At 37.3% G+C, this 26956-nt stretch overlaps 1 protein-coding gene across 23 annotated transcripts in view; it reads right to left on the bottom strand.

Annotated features, from left to right (window-relative positions):
• MYO9A (myosin IXA) overlaps positions 1-26956 on the bottom strand; it is a 308527-nt gene that overhangs the window by 10822 nt on the left and 270749 nt on the right. For 15 of the 23 annotated variants that reach the window (XM_056800401.1, XM_056800408.1, XM_056800432.1 and 12 more), the window contains 9 exons: positions 24641-24833; positions 23871-23999; positions 22227-22332; positions 20792-20923; positions 19994-20117; positions 18688-18741; positions 7990-8192; positions 7281-7370; positions 6863-7005 (listed from right to left, as the gene is read on the bottom strand). In XM_056800401.1, the coding sequence (XP_056656379.1) occupies positions 6863-7005; positions 7281-7370; positions 7990-8192; positions 18688-18741; positions 19994-20117; positions 20792-20923; positions 22227-22332; positions 23871-23999; positions 24641-24833 (1174 nt within the window). Of the gene's footprint in view, positions 1-6862; positions 7006-7280; positions 7371-7989; positions 8193-18687; positions 18742-19993; positions 20118-20791; positions 20924-22226; positions 22333-23870; positions 24000-24640; positions 24834-26956 lie in introns of those variants that run through there. The other 8 variants (XM_056800439.1, XM_056800478.1, XM_056800498.1 and 5 more) reach the window with 4 other exon arrangements.

Raw genomic sequence — 26956 nt, 5'->3', positions numbered from 1 at the left:
GAAAATAAATGAGAGTGATACAGGAAAAATAATGAAAAATGAGTCAACAGTTCAATAATGGAGGCATTAAAAATACTAAAGAAAATATCTTTTATTTAAAAAAAACTCAGAATATACCAATTGGTAAAAGAGGTGCAAAAACCCACTGAAGAAAAGAAGCAGAAGGAGCAGCAATAGTTCAGACCTCTGAAAACCCTTCCTTACCGATCACAAACCAAATGCTCCTAGGGGACTGAAAATCAAACCTAACAACAAGACAGAGCTGGGGAACCCTCTTGCTGGACTCAATTCAAAAGGTACACCCCCCCCCCCCAAGCTGGAATCCGAGAACACTCGGGTTTAAGGGGAAGGCAGAAGGAAGGACCCAGGGTCCCTCCCCCCGCCCACATAGAGTGCTAAGCCTCCAGCAGCAGCAAGAACCTCTGGGCGGGCAAAGGTGCTGGTCTAGAGGGTGTACCTTGTGGGCAGGGCTGTGCCAGGCTCAGAGAGTCGAACACAAGCAGCAGGGAAGCAGCCAGAAAGAGATCAAAGAGCTGGCAGCCTGGACAGCTGAGACCTTCCATTTGGCTCCAGCCTTACAGGAGGTTTTGGCCTCAGGGTACATCCAGCACAACCCAGCTGAACTTAATCCCATCAAAAGTCTTCAGAGGACAGGGAAGCCAACATTCCTCCCCCAGAGACTGCACTGAGAGATCTGACAAAGCTCCAAGAGGGGAGACTGACAGAAAACTCCCAAACCAAAAAAATGAGAGGAACTAGAGCACAGACAAATACGGGGAGCAAAGAAGGGGTAAATATGAGCAAACAACAGAGAAAAAAAGAAAGAAATTACAAAAGACAGTTTCTATTCAGCAAATGGAACAGAGGGGGAGAGAGCAGCAAATGATAAATCAGAAATCCCAGTGAATTGGATACAGGTTGTGGAAGAAATCAAAACATAATTAAGAGGGGCTGAAGACAATTGGGAAAAGAACTTAAAAACAAGATAAGTCATCTGGAAATGGAGGCACTTGAACTAAAACGAGAAAATAGTGTCTTGAAAGCCAAAATCAACCAGCTGGAAAATGAAGCAAAGGAGATGAAAGATGAGGCAAAAGAGATGAAAGACGAGGTAAAGAGGATGAAAGATGACCTCCAAAGAAAAACAGACCAGAAGGAAAAGGACGACCAAAAAGCCAGGGATGAAATCCAGTCTTTAAGAACCAGAATACAACAACTGGAATCAAGTGACCTCACAAGGCAGCAGGACACTATAAAACAAAACCAAAAGAATGAAAAAATTGAGGAAAATATGAAGCATCTCATTTACAAAACAGAGGATTTATAAAATCATTCGAGGAGAGACAATTTAAGAATCATTGGTCTACCAGAAGACCATGACAAAAGAAAAAGCCTGGACATAATACTAAAGGAAATTATTCAAGAAAAATGCCCCGATATCCTTGAATAAGATGGAAAAGTGGAGATTGAAACAATCCACAGATCACCTTCTGTACTTAATCCCCAACTGACAACACCCAGGAACGTTATAGCCAAATTCAAGAACTATCAGACCAAAGAAAAGATATTGCAAGCTGCAAGAAGAAGTCATTCAGATACCACAGAACCACAGTGAAGATAACGCAGGATCTGGCTGCATCCACACTGAAGGACTGAAAGGCATGGAATATGATATTTCGGAAATCAAGGGAACTTGGTCTACAACCAAGAATCAACTACCCAGCAAAACTGACTATATTCTTACAGGGGAAAGTATGGTCATTCAACAAAATAGAAAAATTCCAAGAATTTGTAAAGAAAAGACCAGACCTAAATAGAAAATTTGATGTCCAAGTACAAAACTCAAGAGAATCATCAAAAGGTAATAAAAAGTGGGGAAAAAAGAAAAACAAAACTAAACAACAACAACAACAAAATTTTTTAAGAGACATAATAAGTTAAAATGATATGTATCCTTATAAGAAAAGAGGTCATTGGTAACTCAAAAACTGTTGTTATCACCTGGGCAGCTAGAAGAATTACACTTAGAAGGAACAGTGACAAACTGTATAGGATGAAAGGACAGGACACAAATAGGTATATAGATATATGCATGCATAAATACATATACGTGTGTGTGTGCGTGTGCGTGTATAGAGAGAGCTAAAAAAGAGAGGTTACTACTAAAAGAAATGGGAAAAGAAACAAATGGGGGTAAATTAATATGTCACAAAGAAGCTCATGGCGGGATGGGGGATAACATCAATACACTGGAAGGGTAAAGAGGTTGGAGAAAGGAAATACTCAACTCTTACGTGCTTTGAAATTGACCCAAAGAGGGAAGAACATTACAATCCATTAGGGCAGAGAATAGATTTGTGCTCTATAGGGGGAGTAGAAGGGTAACAAACAGACTGGTGGGGAGGGAAGTAGTACAAGGGAGGGAGAAGGTGGCGGGGGGTAATTTTAGAAAGACTACAGGGAAAATAAGGGGGAGGGAATAAAAAGGGAGTGGGGTAGAAAGGGAAGTAAAATAAGGGTGGGAACTAGGGGGACTGACTAAAAACAAACATTGGTGTAGAAGGAAATAGAGAAAGAAGAAAAGGCAGGACCAGGAGTAGAAATCAAAATGCTGGGAAATACACAGCTAGTAATCATAACTCTGAATGTGAATGGAATGAACTCACCCATAAAATGCAAGCAAATAGCAGAGTGGATTAGAATCCAAAACCCTAGCATATGCTGTCTACAAGAAACACACACGAGGAAGGTAGATATGCATAGGGTGAAAGTAAGAGGATGGAGCCAAATCTATTGGGCATCAACTGATAAAAAGAAGGCAGGAGTCACAATCATGATATCTGACAAAGCCAAAGTAAAAATAAATCTAGTTAAAAGAGATAGAGAAGGTAATTACATCCTGCTAAAAGGCAGTATAGACAATGAGGAAATATCTGTACTCAACATGTATGCACCAAATGGCATAGCACCCAGATTTCTAAAGGAGAAACTAGAGGAGCTCAAGGATGAAATAGAAAAACTATACTAGTGGGAGACCTGAACCTTCCTCTATCCAAACTAGATAAATCAAACCAAAAAATAAATAAGAAAGAAGAGAAGTGAATGAAATCTTAGAAAAATTAAGAGTTAGTAGACATGTGGAGAAAAATAAATAGGGAATAAAAGAATATATCTTCTTTTCAGCAGCACATGGTACATTCACAAAAACTGACCATGTATTAGGACATGAAAACATTGCAAACTAGTTCAAAAGAGCAGAAATAATAAATGTAACCTTCTCAGACCACAATGCAATGAAAATAATAATTAATAAGGGTACATGGAGATGTAAATAAAAAATTAATTGGAAATTTAAAAATATGATTCTCCAAAACTGGTTAAAGAACAAATTGTAGAAACAATAACTTCATTGAAGAAAATGACAATGACATCATTTCAAAACCTATGGGATGCAGCCAAAGCAGAACTCAGGGGGAAATTTATATCCTTGAGTTCATATATTAGCAAATTAAGAAGGGCAGAGGTCAATGAATTGAGCATGCAAACTAAAGAACTAGAAAGCGAACAAATTAAAAATCCTCAGATGAATGAAAAGGGAAGCCTCACCTCTAATGAAGAGGAAATTAAGGCAATCATTAAAAACTATTATGTCCAATTATATGGCAACAAATATGGCAATCTAGGTGATATGGATGAATACTTACAAAAATATAAATTGCCTAGACTAACAGAGGAAGAAATAAATTACCTAAACAACCCCATATCAGAAAAAGGAATTGAACAAGCCATCAAAGAACTCCCTAAGAAAAAATCCAAAGGTCTTGATGGATTCATAAATGAATTCTATCAAACATTCAAAGAACAACTAATCCCAATGTTAAACAAACTGTTTGCCAGAATAAGCCAAGAAGAAGTTCTTTCAAATTCATTTTATGACACAAACATGGTACTAATCCCAAATCCAGGCAGGTCAAAAACAGAAAGAAAACTATGACCAATCTCCCTACTAAATATAGAAGCAAAAATCTTACATAGGATACTAGCAAAAAGACTCCAGCAAGTCATTACAAGGGTCATCCACTATGACCATGCAGGATTGCAGGATGCACTAAGACCATGCAGGATAACCATACCAGGAATGCAAGGATGGTTCAATATTAGGAAAACCATCCACATAATTGACTATATCAACAAGCAAAACTGACAGAAATCACATGATTATCTCAATAGATGCAGAAAAAGCCTTTGATAAAATACAACACCCATTCCTATTGAAAACACTAGAAAGTATAGGAATAGAAAGGCCTTTCCTTAAAATAATGAACAGTATATATCTAAAGCCATCAGCCAACATCATCTGCAATGGGGATAAACTAGAAGCCTCCCCAATAAGATCAGGAGTAAAACAAGGATGCCCATTATCACCTCTATTATTTAATATTGTACTAGAAACTCTAGCAGTAGCAATTAGAGAAGAAAAATAAATTGAATGTATTAAAATTGGCAATGAGGAGACCAAGCTATCACTCTTTGCTGATGATATGATGGTTTGCTTAAGGAATCCTAGAGAATCAACCAAAAAGTTACTCGAAATAATCAACAACTTTAGCAAAGTTGCAGGATACAAAATAAACCCGCATAAGTCATCAGCATTTCTATATATCTCTAACCCATTTCAGCAGCAAGAATTAGAAAAAGAAATACCATTCAAAATCACCCTAGACAATATAAAATGCTTAGGAATCAATCTGCCAAGACAAACACAGGAATTATTTGAACACAACTTCAAAACACTTTCTTTCCACACAGTTAAAACTAGATCTAAACATTTGGAAAAACACTGATTGCTCATGGGTGGGATGAGCTAACATAATAAAAATGACAATCCTACCCAAATTAATTTACTTATTTAGTGCCATACCCATTGAACTACCAAAAAACTTGAATTAGAAAAAAAAACCTTAACTAAGTTCATTTGGAAGAACAAATGATCAAGGATATCCAGAGAAATCATGAAAAAACAAATGTGAAGGAAGGTGGCCTTGCAGTCCCAGATCTCAAACTATACTATAAAGCAGTGGTCATCAAAACAATTTGGTACTGGCTAAGAGACAGAAAGGAGGATCAGTGGAATAGACTTGTGGTAAGTGACCTCAGCTAGACAGTCTATGACAAACCCAAAGACCCCAGCTTTTGGGACAAAAATCCACTATTTGATAAAAATGCTGGGAAAATTGGAATACAGTGTGGGAGAGATTAGGTTTGGATCAACACCTCACACCCTACACCAAGATAAACTCAGAATGGGTGAATGACTTGAACATAAAGAAGGAAACTATAAGAAAATTAGGCGAACACAGAATAGTATACATGTCAGACATTTGGGAAGGGAAAGATTTTAAAACCAAGCAAAACTTAGAAAGAGTCACAAAATGTAAAATAAATAATTTTGACTACATCAAATTAAAAAAAGTTTTTGTACAAACAAAACCAATGTAACTAAAATCAGAAGGGAAGCAACAAATTGGGAAACAATCTTCATAAAAACCTTTGACACAGGTTTAGTTACTCAATTTTACAAAGAGCTAAATCAATTGTACAAAAGATCAAGCCATTCTCCAATTGATAAATGAGCAAGGGACATGAACAGGCAGTTTTCAGATAAAGAAATCAAAACTATTAATAAGCACATGAAAAAGTGTTCTAAATATCTTATAATCAGAGAGATGCTAATCAAAACAACTCTGAGGTATCACCTCATACCTAGCAGATTGGCCAACATGACAGCAAAGGAAAGTAATGAATGTTGGAGGAGATGTGGAAAATTGGGACATTAATGCATTGTTTGTGAAATTGTGAACTGATTCAACCATTCTGGAGGGCAATTTATAATTATGCCCAAAGGGCTATAAAACAATGCAGACCCTTTGATCTAGTAGTAACACTACTAGGTCTGTAGATAAAAGAGAAAAAAAAACTGGGAAAGGACCGACTTATACAATATATTTATAGCTGCTCTTTTTGTGGTGGCAAGGCACTGGAAACTAAAGGGATTTCCCTCAATTGGGGAATGGTTGAAAAAATTGTGGTATATGATAGTGATGGAATATTATTGTGCTGTAAGAAATAATGAAGAGAATGACTTCAGAAAGAGCTGTAAAGATCCAAATTAAGAGATGCAGAGTGAAATAAAAAGAAACAGGAAAATATTGTACACAGTAACAACAATATTGTACATGAACAACCATGAATAACTTATTTTCAGCACTACAAAAAGGCGAAATAATCCCAAAGGACTCATGATTAAAAATGCCAGCCGCTTCCATAGAAAGAACACTAATGGAGTCTGAATTTAGACCAAAGCATATATTTCACTCTTTTTTTTTTTTGGCAGGGGGAAAAGGGGGCTTGAGTTTTATTCCACAGAAGGATTAATATGGAAAAATATTTTATATGATTTCACATGAAAATCTATATTAGATTGCTTACTGTCTTCAGTGAGGAGGAGGAGGGGAAAGAGGGAGAGGGAGGGAGGGGGAGAGGGAGAGAGAGAGAGAGAAAGAGAGAGAGAGAGAGAAAATTTGGGACTCGAAATTTTAAAAACCAACCAAATGTCTAAACGTGTAATTGGGAAAAAATATATGCCTGTTTAAAAATTTTTTTTAAAAAAAGAAAGAAGGGAAATTTCATTTTTTCATTCCTAATTCACTGCCCATGAGCACTGAAGGATCTATGACTAAGAAGTCATTTCAAATTAGGAAGGACGAAAGTTTAAGTACCAAAGAGGAAACAAGAAGTACTGGAAATCTCTGTCTCTTTAGTAATCAAATACATAGGAAAAAATGAATGATCTAATAGTTACCTGATTTATCAGAGAAAGCTCCTTCAGAGTCAAAGTTCAAATTCTCAGAGCTATCAGCAGTCCCAATTGAGGCTTCAGACTCAAGTGTTTCATCATCTGAGGCCCGTGGTTCTAAGGCAAGCATCTCAAATGTTAGTTCCTCCCTGCAAAATCCAATCAGAAAGGCCATTAGAACCCAAGCTGAAGGAAGATCTAGGAAAAAAGACCTGGGAGATGGGAATACAAGTGACTGATACTACCCCATTTGCTATAGTTCAGATAGTGAAAAAGACTATTACCCTAAAGCAAAACAACAAATAATAAAGGTCAAGTCTTTTAAATAATGGGGCAGGGGATAGGGAATGATTTTATTTAGCCCCTTCACAACAAAATCCATAGAAAATAAGAATGCTTTTTTCTCCTCGCCTCCCCTCCCTACCATTCCTCCCACTCCTTTCCAGCCAAGAACTGGTTTACATTTGGCAGGCTGTCTTTCTCCCTGGTCAGCCTCTTGTTGCTCACAGGACATCTGTTAATGAGAAGGTTCAGATTTCAGTCCAGATTTCTATTCAAATCTTTATTCTTCCTGATATAATGGTGCTCCCACTTACTCCTTCTGAGTCTAAGCCTTAATAACAGGTTCACACACTTGCTGAATGTTTTGTGCATATTATATTGAAAGCATGCTAAGTAAAGGTGGTGGCCAGCAGGAATGCAGAGAAAAGAGAGGTAGGTGCCAGGAGACTTGGGCCCTAAACGTATTTCTGCCACTGACTAGCTATGAGTGAGCAAGTCAGTCTCTCTAGGCCTGTTTCTTTATCTGTAAAGTTATGAAATTAAACCAAATAATCCAAGCCAAATTAATTTTGCTATAATTCAATGTTAGAAAAGGACCCCAGCAACCAACAATTACTTTTAATCTTATCGATGAACACTAATGGATCACAACAAATGAAACAACTCAAAACACATGGTCCAGAGAAATTAAATGACTTGCTTGATGTTAGAAGAATCAGGACTAGAACCCAGGTCTCCTGACTCCCATTACAGGACTCATTCTATTACACACCACACCATGTTGGTACCATTGGCTTCATAGAAGGACAATATAAAAACAATGTTTTCCCCCTCCCACTCTGGAAACTTACTTTTCTTTCTGTAAGTTCTCAATCTGCTCAGTCAGGACTCTCTCTTCCTGCTGCATGGCTGCCTGTTGTTGCTCTGTGACATCCACCTCTGTGGCTTCCTCATTAGTCACAGTTTCTTCTGGAACTTCAGACATGGAAGGTAGCCGGACTGCAACAGGAGATGATGGATTTGGGTGGTTTCCCTTACGAATACGTCCTTTACCCTGCAGAAAAAAAAAACCCATATAAAAAACTTCATATCTTCATATTCTTTGGGTAAACAGGTTAGGACAATGAGCATGCTTTCAGTCCACTGGATGAGTAGAGATAATAAATGCACACAAATCATCATTGGCAGGAGCCTTAGGATACTAAGACAACATCCACTAAACACAAACATGTTCACGATTTTTGAAAGAAACCCTGAAAATAACCCTGCAAGAAACTTGAGAGGGTAGAAGGAGATTATATAGGGGTTGATTTCCCCTTAATGATATAAATACCCAGATACACCACACTGGGTTTATCATAGGGTAATAGCAGAGAATAATCCATCATGGTTATATAGCACAATATACCATGACTATGAGCCATGGTGCTCATCTTCATTGTGAAAACCTTTCTACATCAAGAAAAGTATTCCCTGAGAGAGTGGTTAAATTTTTGTATGGCTTATGTAAATATACTGAAGGAGAATCCTAGGGAAGAAAGACTAACTATGACACCTGTAAGCTTATGCTCACTTTGCATCTGACTAAGCTGACAATGGAACTGTCTTGATTCCATGTGTTTTTATGCACACATATACTTACAATGGTGAAATGCACCAGGTATGTTATTGTTTTGGCTAATAAAATGGAACAAGACCAATTCACCCTAGAAGCAGATGTTCTCTTTATTTCCCTCCACTGCCTTCCCTACTGCTTGTTTTGAGTATGCAGAGGGAAACAGGCACATAGGGAGTAATTTTATTTGCCAACTAAAATGACATCCTAGTTCACTCCAATGCAGATGAATAGAAATAAGAGAAAAGAAATTATATGAAGACTTTATTTGTACTTCTGGATTCCTGGGGATGAACTTGTGACTAAGAAGTTAAAAAAATGTTTTTTAGACAAGAACCAGAAACAACAGAATGCACTACTTTGGTTAACTCAATTATTTCATTTCATTAAATGTTTATTCTATGAGAAGCAGATTTGGGGATACAAAAATGAAAAATAAAAGCCCTATCCTTTGGCGAACAGGATATAGCATAAGAATGATAGAAGGTAGAATGTGTTATGGGCAAAGAATTGGTCTATCCAGTCAGTGATAAAAGAAATTATCATAAGAGAAAGAGCACATCACAAAATATATGGTTGCCCACAGGGATAGATAAATGACCCTTTCTAAGCAACATTTAGGGAGATTTAACAGAGAGAGAACCAAGTTGAATCCATATTGCAATACATCAGACAATGAAAGAGGACAATATGATTAGTTGTTAGAATTATATAAAAACATGGCTCTAAACTATTTTGTATCCCATTAGAATGAAGTTACTAAACCCTGGGTTGACTTCTGAATCCCTAATACCATCACCAAAGTGAACCAAGACTAGCAATAAGTATGAAGTTACCTGATAAGAAAGCCACGTAAGCCATGTAAAAGACTAGCCTGTCTGTCACTAAGCCTTTTAAGTATTTAGCTCATAACACAAAAATGCTTTATATTTGCAAAGAGCCATCAAAAAAAAAAAGATAACAGAAAAATGTTAGAGTATCTTTTAGGTCTGGAAGTTCAGGCCAACTTTGAGCAGGCTTGGTAGCATCATTCTCCATAAGGAGAAAGCTCTGGCCAAGACTGGAGAACAGTTCCAAATTGCCAAAGTCTCTTGTGTTCTCTTAATAAACTCAGGGATCCACATGGATTTGTTTCCTTGAAATAAATATTTCACTAGAATGTAAGGGTTCTCAAGGAGATGTTTATTCTGTAATCAGTGAAAAACTAACATTTACTTGGGAGCAAACAGCATGCCCATGAGCTATAAAGAGGTACAAAGAGATTTCAGGGTTCAAGTTTCAGCAGGTGGAATTTGTTACCTAGAAAAAAATTCTCATCTGTGCCTGGGTAATTTCTTTATCCCATCAATAAGGGAATAAGAGACTCAACTAACAAGGTTATCTGAAAGTAAACTCCCATTATGGTTGCCATTACTGTAGCAGTGCTGTGACAGTGGTATCAAGGTCACTGGAGAATTGCTTCTGCATGCTCATCCTCTTTTCTTGATGTGTTTTTAAGCATAGAAAATGTAAATACTCATCTCAGTCTTTTATGTAATAAACAAAAAGCCTAAAGATATCCACTAATATCCTCTGAGGTTCATTTGGTGCTGACCATTTGGCCAGCAAGCACTCAGTAAGCCCAGTGCTCGGGAGGCCTTGGGATTGGTAGCAAGTTTGGAGATGACATGGTCCTCGCCTTCACAGTTTAGGAGATGTTCTCTACACCACTGCAAATCTATACTATAGAAGGAAAACTGAAAGACAGAAACAAAATACTTAGTGAGGTCCAGGAGGAATACTGTTACTGACAAGGATATCAGAGAAGGCCTCAAGGAAGAGGTGGAATATGAGCTGGAATTTAAAGGGATTGGTAAAGATTAAAAAGATGGAGAGTGAGAAGGAGAAAGAAAATCTTTTTGACTTAAGACAGGTACAGCAGCAGGAAAACACATTAAATGTAACTCACTAGACTGGATGACTACAAAATTTTTGGACTGAATATCAGCTACTGACATATTTATGTTTCAAAATAAAGTCAATCAAGGGAGTATAATTTAGCAGCAGGATAGGCAGAATACTACAATAATCCAGACTTTTATAGTCAGATGAACGAAGATACTTTTAGTTTCAAAAAGATTTTATTCAAATCCTTTAAAAAATAAAAAACAAGAAACCTTACCTTCTGTCTTAGAATTAATATTCAGTATCAGTTCCAAGGCAGAAGAGCAGTAAGGACTAGCCAACTGAGGTTAAATGACTGGCCTGGGGTCATATAACTAGAAAATGTCTGAGACCAAATTTGAATCCAGGACCTTCTGTCTGCAGGTCTAGCCCTCTTTACTCACTCATCTACCTGTCACTATTCAAATCCTTTAAGTAAGAAATTAGTAACTTAACTCATTTTAAAATGATGTACATATTTCCTCTCTCTTATCTAAGAATTTCACTTTAGAGGGACAGGGATATGGATAAGGTTTATAAGTAGACTGCTGAGAAACACCGAAGAAAAACAACTGCTTGATTACATGGGTCGAGGGGGATATGATTGGGGTTATAGACTCTAAATGATCATCCCAGTGCAAACATCAACAACATGGAAATAAGTTCTGATCAAGGACACATGCAAAACCCAATGGAAATTCAACTTGGTATACAAAATGGCACCCAGAAAATATTTATTTTTAAAAAGGTGATGTTTCTGAAGGCCTATTGTAGTTAGTGTCTGAGAAAGCAGCCCTTTCCCTAACAGATTAGTATTCCTGATAAAATGTGAAGGTTTTAAATGCTAGTAGGATAATTCACTTTTCCTGTTTAGAGCCTCCTAAAAACAATGCTTTTAAAATGATACTTTAAACATATCTTTGATTTCATTAACATGGGTGCTTTTCTCCAATTGATGCCAACTTCAACTCCATTTATGCTTTCTCATTGTGGCACTCTTGTTCTTGTCCATGCACTTCTATAAATGTTCCAAAGAAAGGTCACCTCACATCCTCTAGCTATCTTGACATATAGATAGCACTACAGAAGCTGCTCATCTATTATTCCTTCATGTCTCTCATTCTCACTGTCTTACCAGCTCATCTACTTTAAAAAGACCATGTATTTCTATATTATTTTTTATTCTATCTTGTGTATGCTATTTGCAGCTGCAAATATGCTGGTGTTTACTATGTACACCCAACATATGACTTTGGATAGAAGGAAACGAAAGCCTAGAACAGAAAGTGGTAAAACTTATGCCAAGTAACAAACTTTCTAAAAACTAGAACAGACCAAATAGAAATCAGTGATCCCTTCTTGAGACTGTGAGAAATATACCAAAATCTAAAGACTGAAAAAGCATTTAAAAAAGCATAAACTATTTATTGTATATTAAAATAAGTGACTTGGAAAATGGGTCATGGAGATGTAATTAAAGATCTTAAGTCCTAGGTATCTGTCTGTCTGTTTCTCGTCTCCTTTCCTCCCAATATATATACACACACTTACATATAAAATATAAAAATAAATATACACACAAATATTTAGTCATTTAATATAAAGTAGTTTGAATCTACAATAGAATCTAATTGTATTTAGCTGAGGTTCAATTGGATACATAGAAGTCAAATGGTTAGATTTATGCTTGAGGAAAATTACTTTGAAAGCTGCCTGTTAAGATGAAAGACAGGGAGATCAATTAGGAAGCTGTTGAAAATATCTAATCAAGACATGATAAGGACTTAAACTGAGAGGCAACTCCATGAACAGAGAGAAAAGGTTAGATGCAAGAGATGTTATGCAGGTAGAAATGTTTGTATGGGGTGAAGGAGAGTGAGAAGTCCAACAAAATGATAATATGATGAATGATACTATGAGATGATAAATCAGTCACTGGAAGGATAATAGTGTCTTCAATAGGAATAGGGAAGCTTGGAGGAAGGAAGAATTTAGAGAGAAAGAAGTAGTTTCATTTGGGACATGTTTAGTATAAGATATTTGGAGTATCCAGTTTCAAATGTGCAATAGGCACTTGGTTATTTGAGACTGAAGTTCCAAGGAGAGACCATGGCAGGATGTGTAAATATGGGAGTGGGAGAAATCATATGAATAGAAATAATTAAACCTCTAGAGGTAAAGAGGTTGCCAAGAGAGGGAAGAGAGGGTCAAGAGAACCCAGGAGAGAGCCTTGGGAAATATCCATGAGTAGACTAAGAAGGCAGGTAGGAGATAAATCAGGAGACAATAATATCACAAAAACCTGAGAAAAGTATTTAGAAGAAGAGAGTGGTCAATACAGTCAAATTCAGTAGACAGGTTGGAAAGGATTAGAACTAAAAAAAGACCTTTAGATATGTCAATTAAGAGATCACTGGAAAAGTTGGAGAAATTATAGTGTCAGTTGAGTGACAAGGTAGGAAGTCAGAATTCAAATGGATGAGGAGAGTAGAGGAAGTAATTTTTTCAAGAACTATGAAAGAGAAGTGATGGACTCAGAGTGCAGAATAAGATGCAGACTTCTGGATGTATCCATTATGTGGATTTGTTTTGCTTGGTTATACTCATGTGTTACAAGGTTCACCCCCCCCCCTCCCCGTTTAACTGGGGGGCATTGGAAGGGGTGACAAAGGGAATTAGAAGGCCACTGAATCATTTTTATTTTTAAGGCATAAAAGAGAACAAAAGGAAATTCAGTAGGAAGCAGACTCAAGCAGGGAAGTTTTCAAAGTAATGAATGGAACTTTTTTCATGTAATATATATTACATATATGTATATATACACACATTTTAAAAAGTGTTATGAAATGGAGACTCATGCTAATCCTTTTTGTGTTCTGACATGTATATATGTAAATGCTCATGGGGGTTGCTTAAGTTTAGAATAAAAATTTTTTTAAATCTATGGGATTTAGCAAAAATGGAATGTAATAAAGGCAAAACTTTATAGTAGTGGATACCTTTAGCAAAAATATGAAGAGATACTTAATGAGCTGTGATTGTATTCCCACTCCTACATTCCTACTGCATATGTGCTTTCTGTCCATGTCTTTCTTCTTGATTCCAAGCTCCATGAATGGAGGAACAGTTGTTTTCAAGGGAAGTCCTAGTGGAGTAGCCTCCCTTATCTCTAGGACCATTATTACTTCTTCTCTTAACTCTTCTTTCACTATTGGCCTCTCAAAGGTTAAACAACTTTTGGGCTGCACTATTTGAACCTCAGGGAGGATTACCCCTGAGCCAAAATGTTTGTAGGGACTGAGAAAAAGTGAGGCATGTCCAGATTAGTGGTAAATAGGCATTCAGGGTGCTAGGGCAGGATGATGGAACAAGAAGCCAGGCAAACCAGGTTGGCAGCAAGAAGTGGAGATCATGGCAATATTCCTGGAGAAGATCTATCTTTTCCTTGGCACCTGGAATATGGCAGATGGAAAGTGGAGGCTTATAAAAGTGTGCCCCTCCCCCCATTTACCTGCTGCCCATACATACACACACAACTAATTTCACTGCTACCTTAAGGGTTCCACACTGTTTTGGAAACTAGAACATTTTAACTTTGTCTCTTGCAACATTCGTTTTAGTTTTGATATTGATTCTATAAGAAAAGGTTAAGTGGGATGGGGCAGGGATATTATTTTCAAAGAAAGGTATGATCAAGTTTGAGTGAAATGACAGGTAAACCCCAAACTGTAACACAAACTAGAAAAGAGAAATGCCTAGATGAAGCACTACAAATAAGGTTTTATGAGATTGGAAGAAGGTATACTGGCTGAGAGTAGGGGATAAAAGATGGCATCACTAAAACAAAAATACAAGACTTAGGCCTTTTAGTGTAGGGATGATCTCAAAAGATGGATACAAGAGGCAAAAAAGGATTGAAACCTGGCTCTGGTGAGATGGTGAACAGAGGAAGAAGCAAAAAGGACAAGTTTAGGAAATGGAAAGTAGTTGAAGTACAGAATATTAGGGGGAAGGCTAAAAAGGTGGGTTGGTGCCAGGTCATAGACCTTCAGTGCCAAGCTAAGGAGTTCTGGAGATGGAAGGGAGCCACTGAAGGTGTTTCAACAGAATAACCTAATTCATATATGAGTTAAGGATAGATGTGTAGTGTGGAGGACATAAAGGCCTGAACTAAGATGGCAAAAAATGGAAATATAAATGAGAAGAGGAATATGAAAGCAATCAGAAAGCTACTGATGCTTCATTAGATTAGGGCTAATACATAGAAAGGGAAAAGTCAAAGACAACAATAAGGTTTCCATCAAATAGAAGAACAGTGGTATCATTAATAGAAATAGGGAAGTTAGGATGAAAGAGAAGCTTTAAGGGAAAGATACTGAGCAAGTTTGTTAATGAAGTATTTTTAGAATAAATGACACTATAATGAAAAATAAGCAGATAAATCTTCATAAATTACAAGAATCAGACTGAGAGTTTATAAGGTAAGAAACTGCCCGGTTTGGTTACAATGCAGGAAGTGGGCAAAACCAAATCCTGACTGCCAACTCTGTTCCAAACTGCACAGGCAAACTATAATCAGGATTCCATTTTCCAAATAGTTTATCAGTAACATAAGAGGTGCCGAGTGAAATTTTATTCTGCATCTTTTCTAGGGTTGGAGGCTCTTTATTTATAAGGGTGGCACAATTTCTACTAGATGAAGATACTGATTCGTTGCACAGGGGTGAATGTTTTAACCAGATAGTCTTAACCAACTAACCTGCTTCCACTCCCCTGCCCTGCCCTTTTTTCCACAGAGATGCCACTTTGAAATTTGCTCTCTTTCTACCTGCTGGTGAAACTGAGAAGCCTTTAAGGAACAGACAATTCCTACTAATCAAAAGGCTGAAGAGTGGTCTTTCCTTACTGAGTATATCCACAACTGAGTATAAACCTCTATTTTCAAAGATTAGATGGATGGTTTGTTCCTCTTTCCTTCATTTTAGGCCAGTGAAATAAGTGACTGATTATCTCTAGACACTATCAGCATCTTCCTGAACTCTTCTCTGCTCTACCAGTAATCAACCAACCAGCAATTTTTAGGTGCCTCCTATGTTTAATACTAAGTTAATGAGGACAAAAATAAAATAGTCCCTGCCCTGGAGAAGATAACATGTACTTATAAAAGTGAATACAAATAAATATAAAAGTGAAAATAAATAAATATAAATAAATAACTTTTAGGGGAGGGGAGGTACTAACAGCTGGTGGGCAATTGGGGAAGATTTCATGGACAAGGTAGTCTTTACACTAAGCTTTGAAAGACATTAGGAAAGGAAAGGGTTGTGAGGAAGACACTCCCTCCAAGGCACAGTTGGCAGCCTACATTAAGGCAAGATGACAAAGAGATGGAGAAAGACAGTGAGGCCAGTGTGACTGGAACTGATGACAACTACTGAAATTGTAAACATAGATGAAACATACTATAGTGACAAACAGGATTTTTTTTAGACTAGTTAGTTTTCCCCCTTTATTTGAAAGAGTATTATAGCAATTTATAGCATGTTTAATTTTCAAAATTAAGTTACATCATTTCAAATTGAAATTTAGAGTAAAGAATTAGTCTTTATTTTTAAAAAAATCAGTAAAATGAAATCTGATTTATGCAATTTGTTTAATTTTTTTTAATTGAGGGTTATTCAATTACTATAGTTCTGTGATGGTGAACTTTTTAGATAGTGCCAGGCCCTACCCATAGGACAGAGTGCCATGCCTGGCCCCCACCAGAAACCAAGTGCTATGCTGTGCCATGCTGCCCCCCTGGCCCCAGACAGGAGAGGAAGGAAGTGCTCCCATTGGGTTGCTGGGCAGAGGGGTATGTGCTAAGAGAGGGGTGTGTGTGTGTGTGTGTGTGTGTGTGTGTACTAGGAGGAGGAGAGGAAGGAAGTGCTCCCATTGGGCTGCTGGGCAGAGGGGTAGGTGCTAAGAGGTGTGTGTGTGTGTGTGTGTGTGTGTGTGTGTGTGTGTGTGTGTGTGTGTGTGTGTGTGTGTGTATGTGTGTTTGTACTAGGAGGAGAGTGGCCCGAGTTCTCTGCTCCCCTCCAACTCTGCCACCTGTGACTGCCCACCTTACCCCTTGTATGCTCCCATTGGACAGCTGGGAAGAGGGGTGGGGGATATGAAAAATTATCATCAGGCAAAGTGGAGAGTGGGAGGGGAGCAACTCTGCTGTGTCCCTCTGCCTTTTTAGTAATGAACTCTGGGAGGGAGTGTTGAGGAGTGGCCCATGTGCCCACAGGGAGTGCTCTGCATGCCATCTTAGGCACCTGTGCCGTAAGGTTCACCATCATTGCTGTAGTTCTTTCTTCTCTGCCATTGGGTAGTATAAAATAATAAGGAAGTTGATTAACGTGGAATTTTTTATTTACCATTTAAAAAAAACACACTTCTGCCTAATCAACTATCCCCTTGCAAATCATGCTTAATTATGTCACTATGGTTTGAAACAGGAGAGTTTAAATTTATGGTGGTGTGACTCACTTTTCTTCACCAAAGAAACTGGTTCCCAGGAAGGGAAATGCTAAGTCAAGCCATGTCTTTTGTACTGTTGTTGAGAAAATGGCTCAGCTTGTCACTGCATGTCCTCTGCTATCCCCAGTTCTTTATAAGCACTGTGTGGTAATTATAGGAAAACTGGGAGATTCCTTTACAGATCTGGTGAGGGACCATACACTAGTAGAAGCCTATCTAACTCTCAGCCTCAGTACAATAAAAAGGATAGAAGTGGGGACAGGGAGAGTTTTTTTTTTGAGAAGAATTCAGGGATTAGGGAGGTGGGGGAAGAGGACAAGCCAGAAGACCAAGAAAAATGAGGAAGTATAGATGTATACGCAAGGTTTCAAAATGCTTCCTAAACACTGATGTATCTCCATTGTTTTTCCCATGCTCTTCCAACATAACTTCCTTTTCCCTCTCTATTGCTAAATGAGAACAAGACATTTTGGTCCTCAAAGGCAAGCCCTGCTCCTTGCTCACCTTTCTCTATATAAAGCAAAGCCAGGACATCTCAGTGAAACTCTGGGGGATGCCCTGGAAAGGAGAATGGGAAGAGCTCTACACATGGAGTTATAGGAAAGAGTCATGCATATGGTCCTGCTCTTAAACTTATAAACATATGAGATTTGGGGCAAAGAACAACCTCTCTTGGTTTTATTTATTTATCTGTAAAAGGAAGGAGTTGGACTGGATGATTTTCTAAGGTCATTTCTAACACTAAATCTATGATCCTATAAAATAATCTGTTTAGGGAAAATGCCTTAAAATTCTAGCTTATGTCAGTGACATCTTCCCCTTTGCTCCCAGCAAGAAAAAACCCCCAACTATAAGAATGTATCTTTTTATCATTGTTTTTAAAAAAATATTGACATTATCATTTATTATTATAATCTGTAGGCATGAAGAGAAAACCAAGAGGGACCAATAGTCTTTTTTTATTCTGTGAATGCATGAAGCTTTCTACTTTTTGCTAGGCTCCTGTAGTTGATATCCAGAGAAGGCACTGCTGGTTTCAACTTCTACTTTGAGACTTTTGGTCTCAAGTCATTGCTATAATAAATAAGGCACTAAATAGGCAGAAGGCTCCTCTATTGAAATGAATCTTGTCTCCTGCATGACATTTTTAGTCTCTCCACCTCACTGTCTACTTTCTCTGTATAAACAATAATAGGGCAGGGGGCGCTAAAGTTTATCTGTAGGACTAGGGAGGAAGGACTAGAAGAATCTGAATAAACTATAATGTCCAAGTCCAAAGTGAGGCTATCCATTTGTTCATTCTGATTCAACTTGTTGAAAGAAATTTCTGGAATTCCCTCCTTGCTAAGGGGTTAGTGAGGATGGGGGCTGGGACCAAGGCCTAGGGCTGCATATGATATGTGGACAATCATGAATGATGATCAAGCAGTACAACTCCTGGATGAGTGACATGCAAGGATGTAACGCGGCTGTGATACACTGCAACATGTTTAATACATACCGGGATTGAATTGCGGGTTATGCTCATAAATCTAACTGCAATTAGTACAGGTTTCTGGATTAGAAAGGACATGAAAAGGAAAGCAGAAGGTTAGAGTACATATCATTCCCCCTCTAAGAGAATGTCTAATCTTTGAATGGGGTGGATTCAATTGCCTCTTTGCAGCACCAGCAATAAAGCACAGCTGGGCCAGATGGTCTGCAAAGTAATTGTTGCATTGGAAAGGTGTCTCCCCTTTAGACCTAACCCTAACCAGGACTGTTAAAGCATGCCTCAGAAGTGGCTTTAATTTTTCAATGCAACTTTTGCTCATTTTCCATGACAGATTTGGATGGTGTCCTGGGATCAGATGACTTTCCTACCTATTTTGCTGTCAGAAGAAAGCACATGCAGATGTTTGTGCATTCAATAAATATGTATTGAGCACCCAGTGACATAGGAAATGGAACTAATCCAACACCAGCCCAAGCAATGATTGTGAAGCTATTGAAGAGGGAGTGATGCTTATTGCCATCCCCACCCCCACCCTCTCAAAAGGGCAGTTAGAATGAGGGGTGATAGGAAACAAATTGGTTTTCTTGTAGCAACATCAAACACCTTTAGGAAATTAACTGTGTGGGTGGTGGGGTTGGCCTGGATGTCATCATTAATGGCTTATTTTGAAGCTGGTTAGACATGCTGAAAAATGGAAGGGTGCATGGAAAAAGCTTGATGTTTTAATCCAAGGGAGGGGGAGTTAGTTTTTTAGATTCTTAGAGTCTGGGATTTGTTAAGTGGTGGGAATAAGATTTTCTGTGCCCCACTGGAAGTCCTGGAGGCAGATATCTAACAAGAATAACATGAAAAGAGAAAATTAATCCCAGAATACTATATGATACTGTCCTTAGAGTGCCATGACTTTGAAATTGCAAAAGAAACTTCTATTGTCTCAGAAGTTACTTTAAAAAATAAGAGGAAGTGCTCTAAGCAACATCTCCTGGAATCATACCCTGGAAGGAAGCACAGAGAGCATTTAGGTAGGGTAGCTTTCCAAAAATGAGAAGAGAGAAGAGAGCTGAATGACAGCCCTCACCCTTTCTTTTTATCTCAAGAGTTTGACATACAAGTCTCCACTTTACACAAAGCTAACTCAAGAGGAAAAGTTAAGATGTCTTCCATGGAATTTAAGGCAATAACTTTTTTTTTTAAGTAGAGGTTATTTTATGGCTCACTAAAGAGGATTCAGAGAACACCCCTCTATTTCACTCCAGCGAGAGCTCATGATGTCTACAACTATCTCTAGTTGGCAATGTCTTCTACATCTCACCATTGATCTTCGGATCAGGGACAGCCTGGTCTTGGCCTTGTTCTCAGCAAACTCCAGACTATTGATGTCTTTGAGACGGGCCTTATATTTGTTCATCTGTTCTACAACAATCAGCTCCACACAGCTGGAAAAAGAAGAGATTAAAGAGTAACTCAAAGCTCTTGGTCAGCTGTGCTAGAATGAAGCAAGACTTGGGCCCAGTTTTAGGTGAGATTCAGGGAAGGGGCTTGCAAGGAGTGAGTCTATTAATAATTTCAGCAGAAGAAAAAATTCCTCTAAGAGTTTAAGAAAAGTTAACATAAGAACTCTTCAGCAGTTCCCTGAGAAGGGTCATGGCAAGGATGAACAATCTGAAAAATTGAGACCATTTTCTGAACTTGTCTTTTTCTTGGGCTTTGACCAGAATTTAGTCATGGGGCTTTGTATTTCAGTTTCAGGGAAGCAGAAGATATATAAAATAGGAATGGTCAGTCAGAAATTATTTGGGACCATATGTAATCCCCAAATGAGACACATTTCAAAGACAGGTTTCCTGAAAAACGACTGACAAAAATGACTCTGTACTAAGAGAAAGAACATGAAGCAATCAGAGGGGCTTCTTTCAACTGCAGTAAAAGAAAATCCAGGTATTCTAATACTATCCTACAAAAACACAAAACAAGCCCAGCCCTTGTTTTTTATTTACTTGGAAGTTAGAACACCCACTATGTATGACTTCAAGTTAAGATAACTGTTAAGAACTTGGTTCTCAGAATGGTTCCCAGAGCTTTTGAAAATATACAGTGCAGTAATTCTTACGTGGTTGTTTTGCTGATGTCCTGCACGCTCTGTAGTGGGTCAGTTGTGTCTGGGCAACGGAGAATACAGGGAGCAAACACAATGGCTAAGGCATTAGCAGACATGCGGTTGGTTTCCTCCTGTAGTGCAATCCTAAAGAAGAAAACAGACCAACCAGAAGACCACAGTGAAAAGAGAACACCCACCAAGGTAATCTGCCTGATCATATCACTGTATAAAGATCTGGGTACAGAGAGTGTAGCAGCAATGAAGAGACATCCTGCTGAAAGAGTGTGGAAGACTTGTGGTCAAGTTCAACCTCTTGAGAGCTGTGCGATCACAAGCAAGTCACTAAGCCACTCTGAACTTCAGTTTCCTCATCCATAAAATTTTCTGAGGCTTAAATTAGATAATGTATGGAAGTCCTAAAGTGGATTAGATAATGTATGGAGGTCTTAAAGTGTTATGTAAAAGGCACCTATTATTACTATTATAATTGTTGACGGGAAGGTATTGGTTTAAGAGAATCTAGAAGGGTATCTGCATTAATTTAAAGGGTCATTGTAGCCTTTCCCTGGTCATTGCCTCTGGAATGAATATTGTTATAAATTTTGGAGCTTGAAAGGGGCCTCATAAATCACTTTAGTCCAGTGCTTTCACTTAACAAATAAGGACACTGAAGCCCATGTCACATACAAAGCCATCCAAAGTAGACTACGGTATATGTCATTGCTCTTTGGGTTATTTGGCAAGTTTCATCTTAACGTTCCTTTGAGATTCTTAGGATCACCAAACAAAGCCTGAATATGCTGTATTCACAGACAATGTTCTTATACTGCCATGTCTCAAGAAACCAGATTAACTGTGACTGAGTTTACCTTCCTCCAGTTGACTACTGTCATTTCATAAATTGTGAGAGATTAGTCCTGGCCATTTCCAGTAATTGTGGAAACTAAAATATCCTTGCTTAGAATCTTGGCCTGTTAAGTAGGTGAGACATAGCAATGGTACATACATGGATCCTTTTGACCCCAGAAGTTAAACAGGCCAAGATATTAACTTTGGACATTTAGTCAGTCATGACATGCTGCTTTGAGGCAGAAAGAATGAGTTACAATGATTGCCAGTGTGTTCAAACAATGGCTTTGGGATTTGCCCAATCCTTTTATGACCTTTGAACTCTATGAGGAATTTCTGAGAGCAATGGGTAAGCACACAGTACCAAAATACCAATACAATACAATGAGACTGTTAATTGCCCAAGAAAACAATATCCTATAATAGCAAGCCTGGTCAGAGAGTATACTCTTCTTATAGCAGATGAGCAAATCTACCTGCCTTGCACTAGGAGAAAGTAACAGATATTCTAATGCATAGGTATTGGAGTCTTCTCCCCTAAAATACTGAAGTATGAGCTCTCAACAATTAAGAAGCCCCCCCCCCCCCCAGCAATTACCTGACCAGATGGAAGATAAGGCGTTCTAGAGTGTTAAGATGTGTTCGGGATAGCTGATCAATCACAGAATATACACCATGGATGGTCTCCTTTCTTTCTTGCAGACCTAAAAGAAACAGTGAACCCAATAAGAATGAGTATGGCATCTGCTACTCTTATTTTTCTCCTGGATGAATAAGGTTAAGAAGTTGTGGTCCATTCCTCATATTATCATAGACCAGTTCTGAAGAATGGTTAGGCAAGTGAGTTTTCAATATCTTTCCATCTCTGAGAGATGGGGGGGGGGGGGCTGGGAGGGAGAAAGGGAAGGGGGGAGAAAGAGAAAGAGAGAGACAGACAGCAGACAGACAGAGACAGAGACATGGATGGACGGGCAGGCAGGCAGGCAGGCAGACAGAGACAGAGTAAATGTCAGCACTCTGGTGTTCCTTATACACAATTTTGAGTACAAAGCATGGACATAAAGTTTGCCCAAAGAACATTGGACATTAATAGCTAAGAATAAAGTTAGGAAAAACATGACGCTCAGATCTTTATATATGAAGTAAACAAAAATATCCAAATCATGGATAACTGAAGAACATTTTCTTTGAATATGTCAAGTTAAAAATGTGATCTGGAGAAAGTCCAGACGGAACTAAAATGCCTTTCCATATGTCATCAGAAAACAAATGAAGGGAAAATATTACATATGAAAATATGCTACAAATGTGAAAATTACAAATGATACCAAAATATATTGAGATAGGAAGGATGTCATAATGATTAAAATCTAGAGAAACAGGAGAGCTGGAAAGGATTATACCTTCAACAATGGTCTAGGGAGCAAGAACCCTGTACAAAACAAAAGTATATATTTTCTGTGACAGATATATCCCTTTAGGGAAACGAGGTGACTCATTAAGTTGCTATAGCTTACTGAAAATATTCCACCTCAAATATCCAACTTTTTTTAAAATTTCTAAATTCATTAAGTTACTTTCTGATTACTTATTTAGTTTCCAAGGATGGTGCCAAAAGGAAAGCGGTTGTCCTAGTCAGTGGACATAAATATATACCAATAAGAGCAATTTTATTCACAAACAAATCTATTGTCATCTGGTTAATAAATCCATTTTACTTTAAGAGCAGATAGTTTAAATCAGTTATTTTAGACATTAATCACCCATAGGAGAAATAATCATTAAGAATCCAGTCATGAGATTACACTCTGGACCCTATTAGGCTCAGCCTAAAATAGCCAGCTGGCCTTATCTGTCATATTACACTAAAACACATACAGTCCTTAACCCCTCATTCATAATCAATATAAGCCATACCTTTCACCCATATAACCCTTTAATACATTTTTTGAGGTAAATCTTTTGACTTTTATAACTAAGGAGCTGGTAACTCACATAGAGTACATGAAGTAAAATTATGAATGAAATGTGAATGAGCCATCTGAAAATATAGAACTATACCTAATATCCCATTATAAGCATCCCTTAAGTAATACTTTTTCTTTATTCCTTTACTTTGATGTCAAATTTAATTCCATACTTGATTAAAATACACAAGATTAGGGTTGAAACCCTAATTCTGAGTCCTGTGGGACACCATCACATAACTGTTCTTCTTAGTATTTTGGTACTGTGTGCTTACCCATTGCTCTCAGAAATTCCTCATAGAGTTCAAAGGTCATAAGAGGATTGGGCAAATCTCGAAGCCATTGTTTGAACACACTGGCAATGACATGAATGTTGTAGTCATCTAGATTTACACTGTCAAGATCTATTGTAAGAGAGAAAGAAGAAGCCAAGTTATCCATTCTTGGTCTCTCATTTTACTAATAAAAAAACCAGAAGTGCAAGAGGATCATAATTTTCTCATGGTCACATTAGAAGTCTACAGTAAATGTGAAGTAGGAAATTATAGACAGAGTTGACACTAATAACTCGAAAGTATATAAAGTTTCAAATTTTTAAGTATCTTGCTCATGTGCCTTTAAGTCTCATAACAAGCTTGTGACATAGTATTACATCAATACCTTCATTTTAGATAAGAAAATGGAATTTGAGGAGTTGAATGAATGGTTTAAAGTCCCACAGCTAATGAATACCACAAGTAGGCCTTGAAAATAGTTCTTCCGACTTCAAAGTTCCCCACTATTTTCATTGCATCAGGTTGTTTAGTTCTTGGTTTCTATTTTAGTCACAAAGAGAAGTACTTGCCTACTTGTATGATTATATTCTAAACTTTCAAGGACTTCTATAGAGTAATTTAAGATGATTCTACTTTAAATGAAAATTGCCTTATAAAATTATAAGACAATGTGACCCATTTTAATATAATCCCTCTCCTCCACCCACTCCACCCCCCAATTGTTTGTTTTCCTCTCTGGTTTGTTTTGAAAAATATATATTCTACCTTACCAGTGTCTAGACCTTGACGAAGCTCCTTGATTTTATTAGTTGAGCCAGATTTTCGGTAAATACCCTCTGTATACAATCCATGCATTTCAATGTAGTTTATTAGCTTCTCTACCACTAGTGGAACAGTTCGTTCTTCACTGGTTAATCTAGACAGTTCAACCCCAAACTGTCGAGATGAAAGTTCTGGATCATACTAAGTGGAAGAAAGTTTTAAAATTCATTTAAATTTGAGAAAAACATTTAAAATGAATTCTAATTTCTCAAAAGGTAGAGTCCTGACAATTTCCTGATGTGAAGCTAATTTCTTCTGGTTTAGAATTGTTGACAAGCAGTAGAATGAATTTTCTGTTAAGTGCAAAGCACTGAAGGGGCAGCTTACATCCAAAATTCCCTTCCCTTGTGGGCACTCATAAACCATGACAACTACTGATATACATTCTATTCCTGTGAAGTAACAGTACAAGGACAGAGGGCAACACAAACTATCCACATCCTATTTTTTCAAGTGAATCCCATCTGTTTCTCTTCTGTGATTTTGTTCACATTATTTTTTCCTCTTGGAAAGCCTTTCCCCTGGTCTCCCCTGATCTGCCCATACTATTTAAATATTACTTTATTCATGGAATTTTTCCTGTTTCTTTAACTGAGAGTGATTGTTTCCTTTTCTGGATGTCCTATAAGGACTCTAGCTCACTTAGCCACACTTTCATACTTTTCATTGTATTATTATTATAGAAATGTATGTATGTCTGCATACATGTGTATGTATGTTATGTTTTGTCTTCTTCAGGCTGTTACGAATAGGGATGTTTTATTGATTTTTGTATCTTCCATAGCACCTATGCATACAGATAGCAGATATGCATTAAGCATTTGATCAGTAAATGTTAAAATGGAAGGCAATGAGAAAGTAGACAATACCTTTAATATAAAAATGCACAGTCCCTGACAATACATATAGGTATGGGAACTCTGAAAATTATAAGTCATTTTTAGAAAAGTAACAATAATGTCTATTCCAAAATTATTATAATTAAATCATTGTTCTTCACTGGAATGCTGGATGACATTGGTTTAATCTTTTTTGGCTGAGGTTGAATTTCTATTTTTAATTATACTGTGTATATATTTGCAGTGTAATGGTTCTGCTCATATGAGTTCATCTGAACAACAAGAAGACAAGATCTGTGCAAGTACAAAGATTGACTCAAGAACTTATTAAAATTTTCAAATTAGTTTTTAAGGGAAAAAGGTTAAAAAACTTAAATAACTGAAACTGAAGATCTTTTAAAATTAAACATATTTTAAAATCTCTAAATCAAAGTTCATTCTATTTGGGAAAGTGTTGCTTGCCTAACTTACAAATAGTTAGAATCTAAAAATGAGTTGTAACATATCTATATGTATAACAAACACAATTCAATAAAGATTTGCAGGAATCCAGTATTATTTTAACTGTTGATATGTGCCTACTATTCAGAGTTGACAAATAATGACGAGAGATTATAAAATTATGAATAAGAACTAGAAGCTTATAAAATTAAGCAAAATGAGGGTTCCTTTCGTCCAAAGGCAAATCATGTTTTAAATTTATAGCCCTCAACTATTCGCAATAATTTTAGCTAAACTTTGATCAGAATAATGACCAATTATAATTTTGGGGTGGGGAGGATGGATGGGGAAAATAAAACATGCTACTCACTCCAGATGGAGAAATAATGCTCTCAAGAGTACAGAGTGAGAAATATATTTTTAGAACATGACTAATGTGGAAATTTGTTTTGCTTAACTTTACATGTCGGTAATAGATTTTGTTTTTCTTATTTTCTGAACGGGAGAGGGGAAGGAGGAAGTGAGATAGAATTTGGAATTGAATATAAAATTGAAATTTTAAAAATACCTTTGTTTCTTTCCACAAAATTTTGTTAATCTAATAACATATCTTTCTGAACAAAGAGAGAAAAAACTATATGATGAAACCACAAAGGACTGAGGTGTGATGCTATTGGTAGCTATATGAGGCTAGGTTCTAGTTTTGAGGTATCTTCTCTAAGCAGTGAAGGAAACGCAGGTACATTTTTACAATGGTGAATTCTGTCACCATCTGGCATACTCTCATTTTAGCTATATCCCATTTTCTGAATATTCAGATTTAACATTTAGCTTCTATCTGGCTGTAGGCCAGCGGTTCTCAACCTCTCAATTTGTAGCAATGAGAATACACAATGCATATCAGGTATTTACATTCCGAATCATAACTATAGCAAAATTACAGTTTTGAAGTAGCCACCAAAATAATTTTTTGGTTTGGGGTCA

This window comes from Monodelphis domestica, chromosome 1, assembly GCF_027887165.1.
Source record: "Monodelphis domestica isolate mMonDom1 chromosome 1, mMonDom1.pri, whole genome shotgun sequence".
NCBI lineage: Eukaryota > Metazoa > Chordata > Mammalia > Didelphimorphia > Didelphidae > Monodelphis > Monodelphis domestica.
This window is presented reverse-complemented; position numbering and strand designations above follow the sequence as displayed.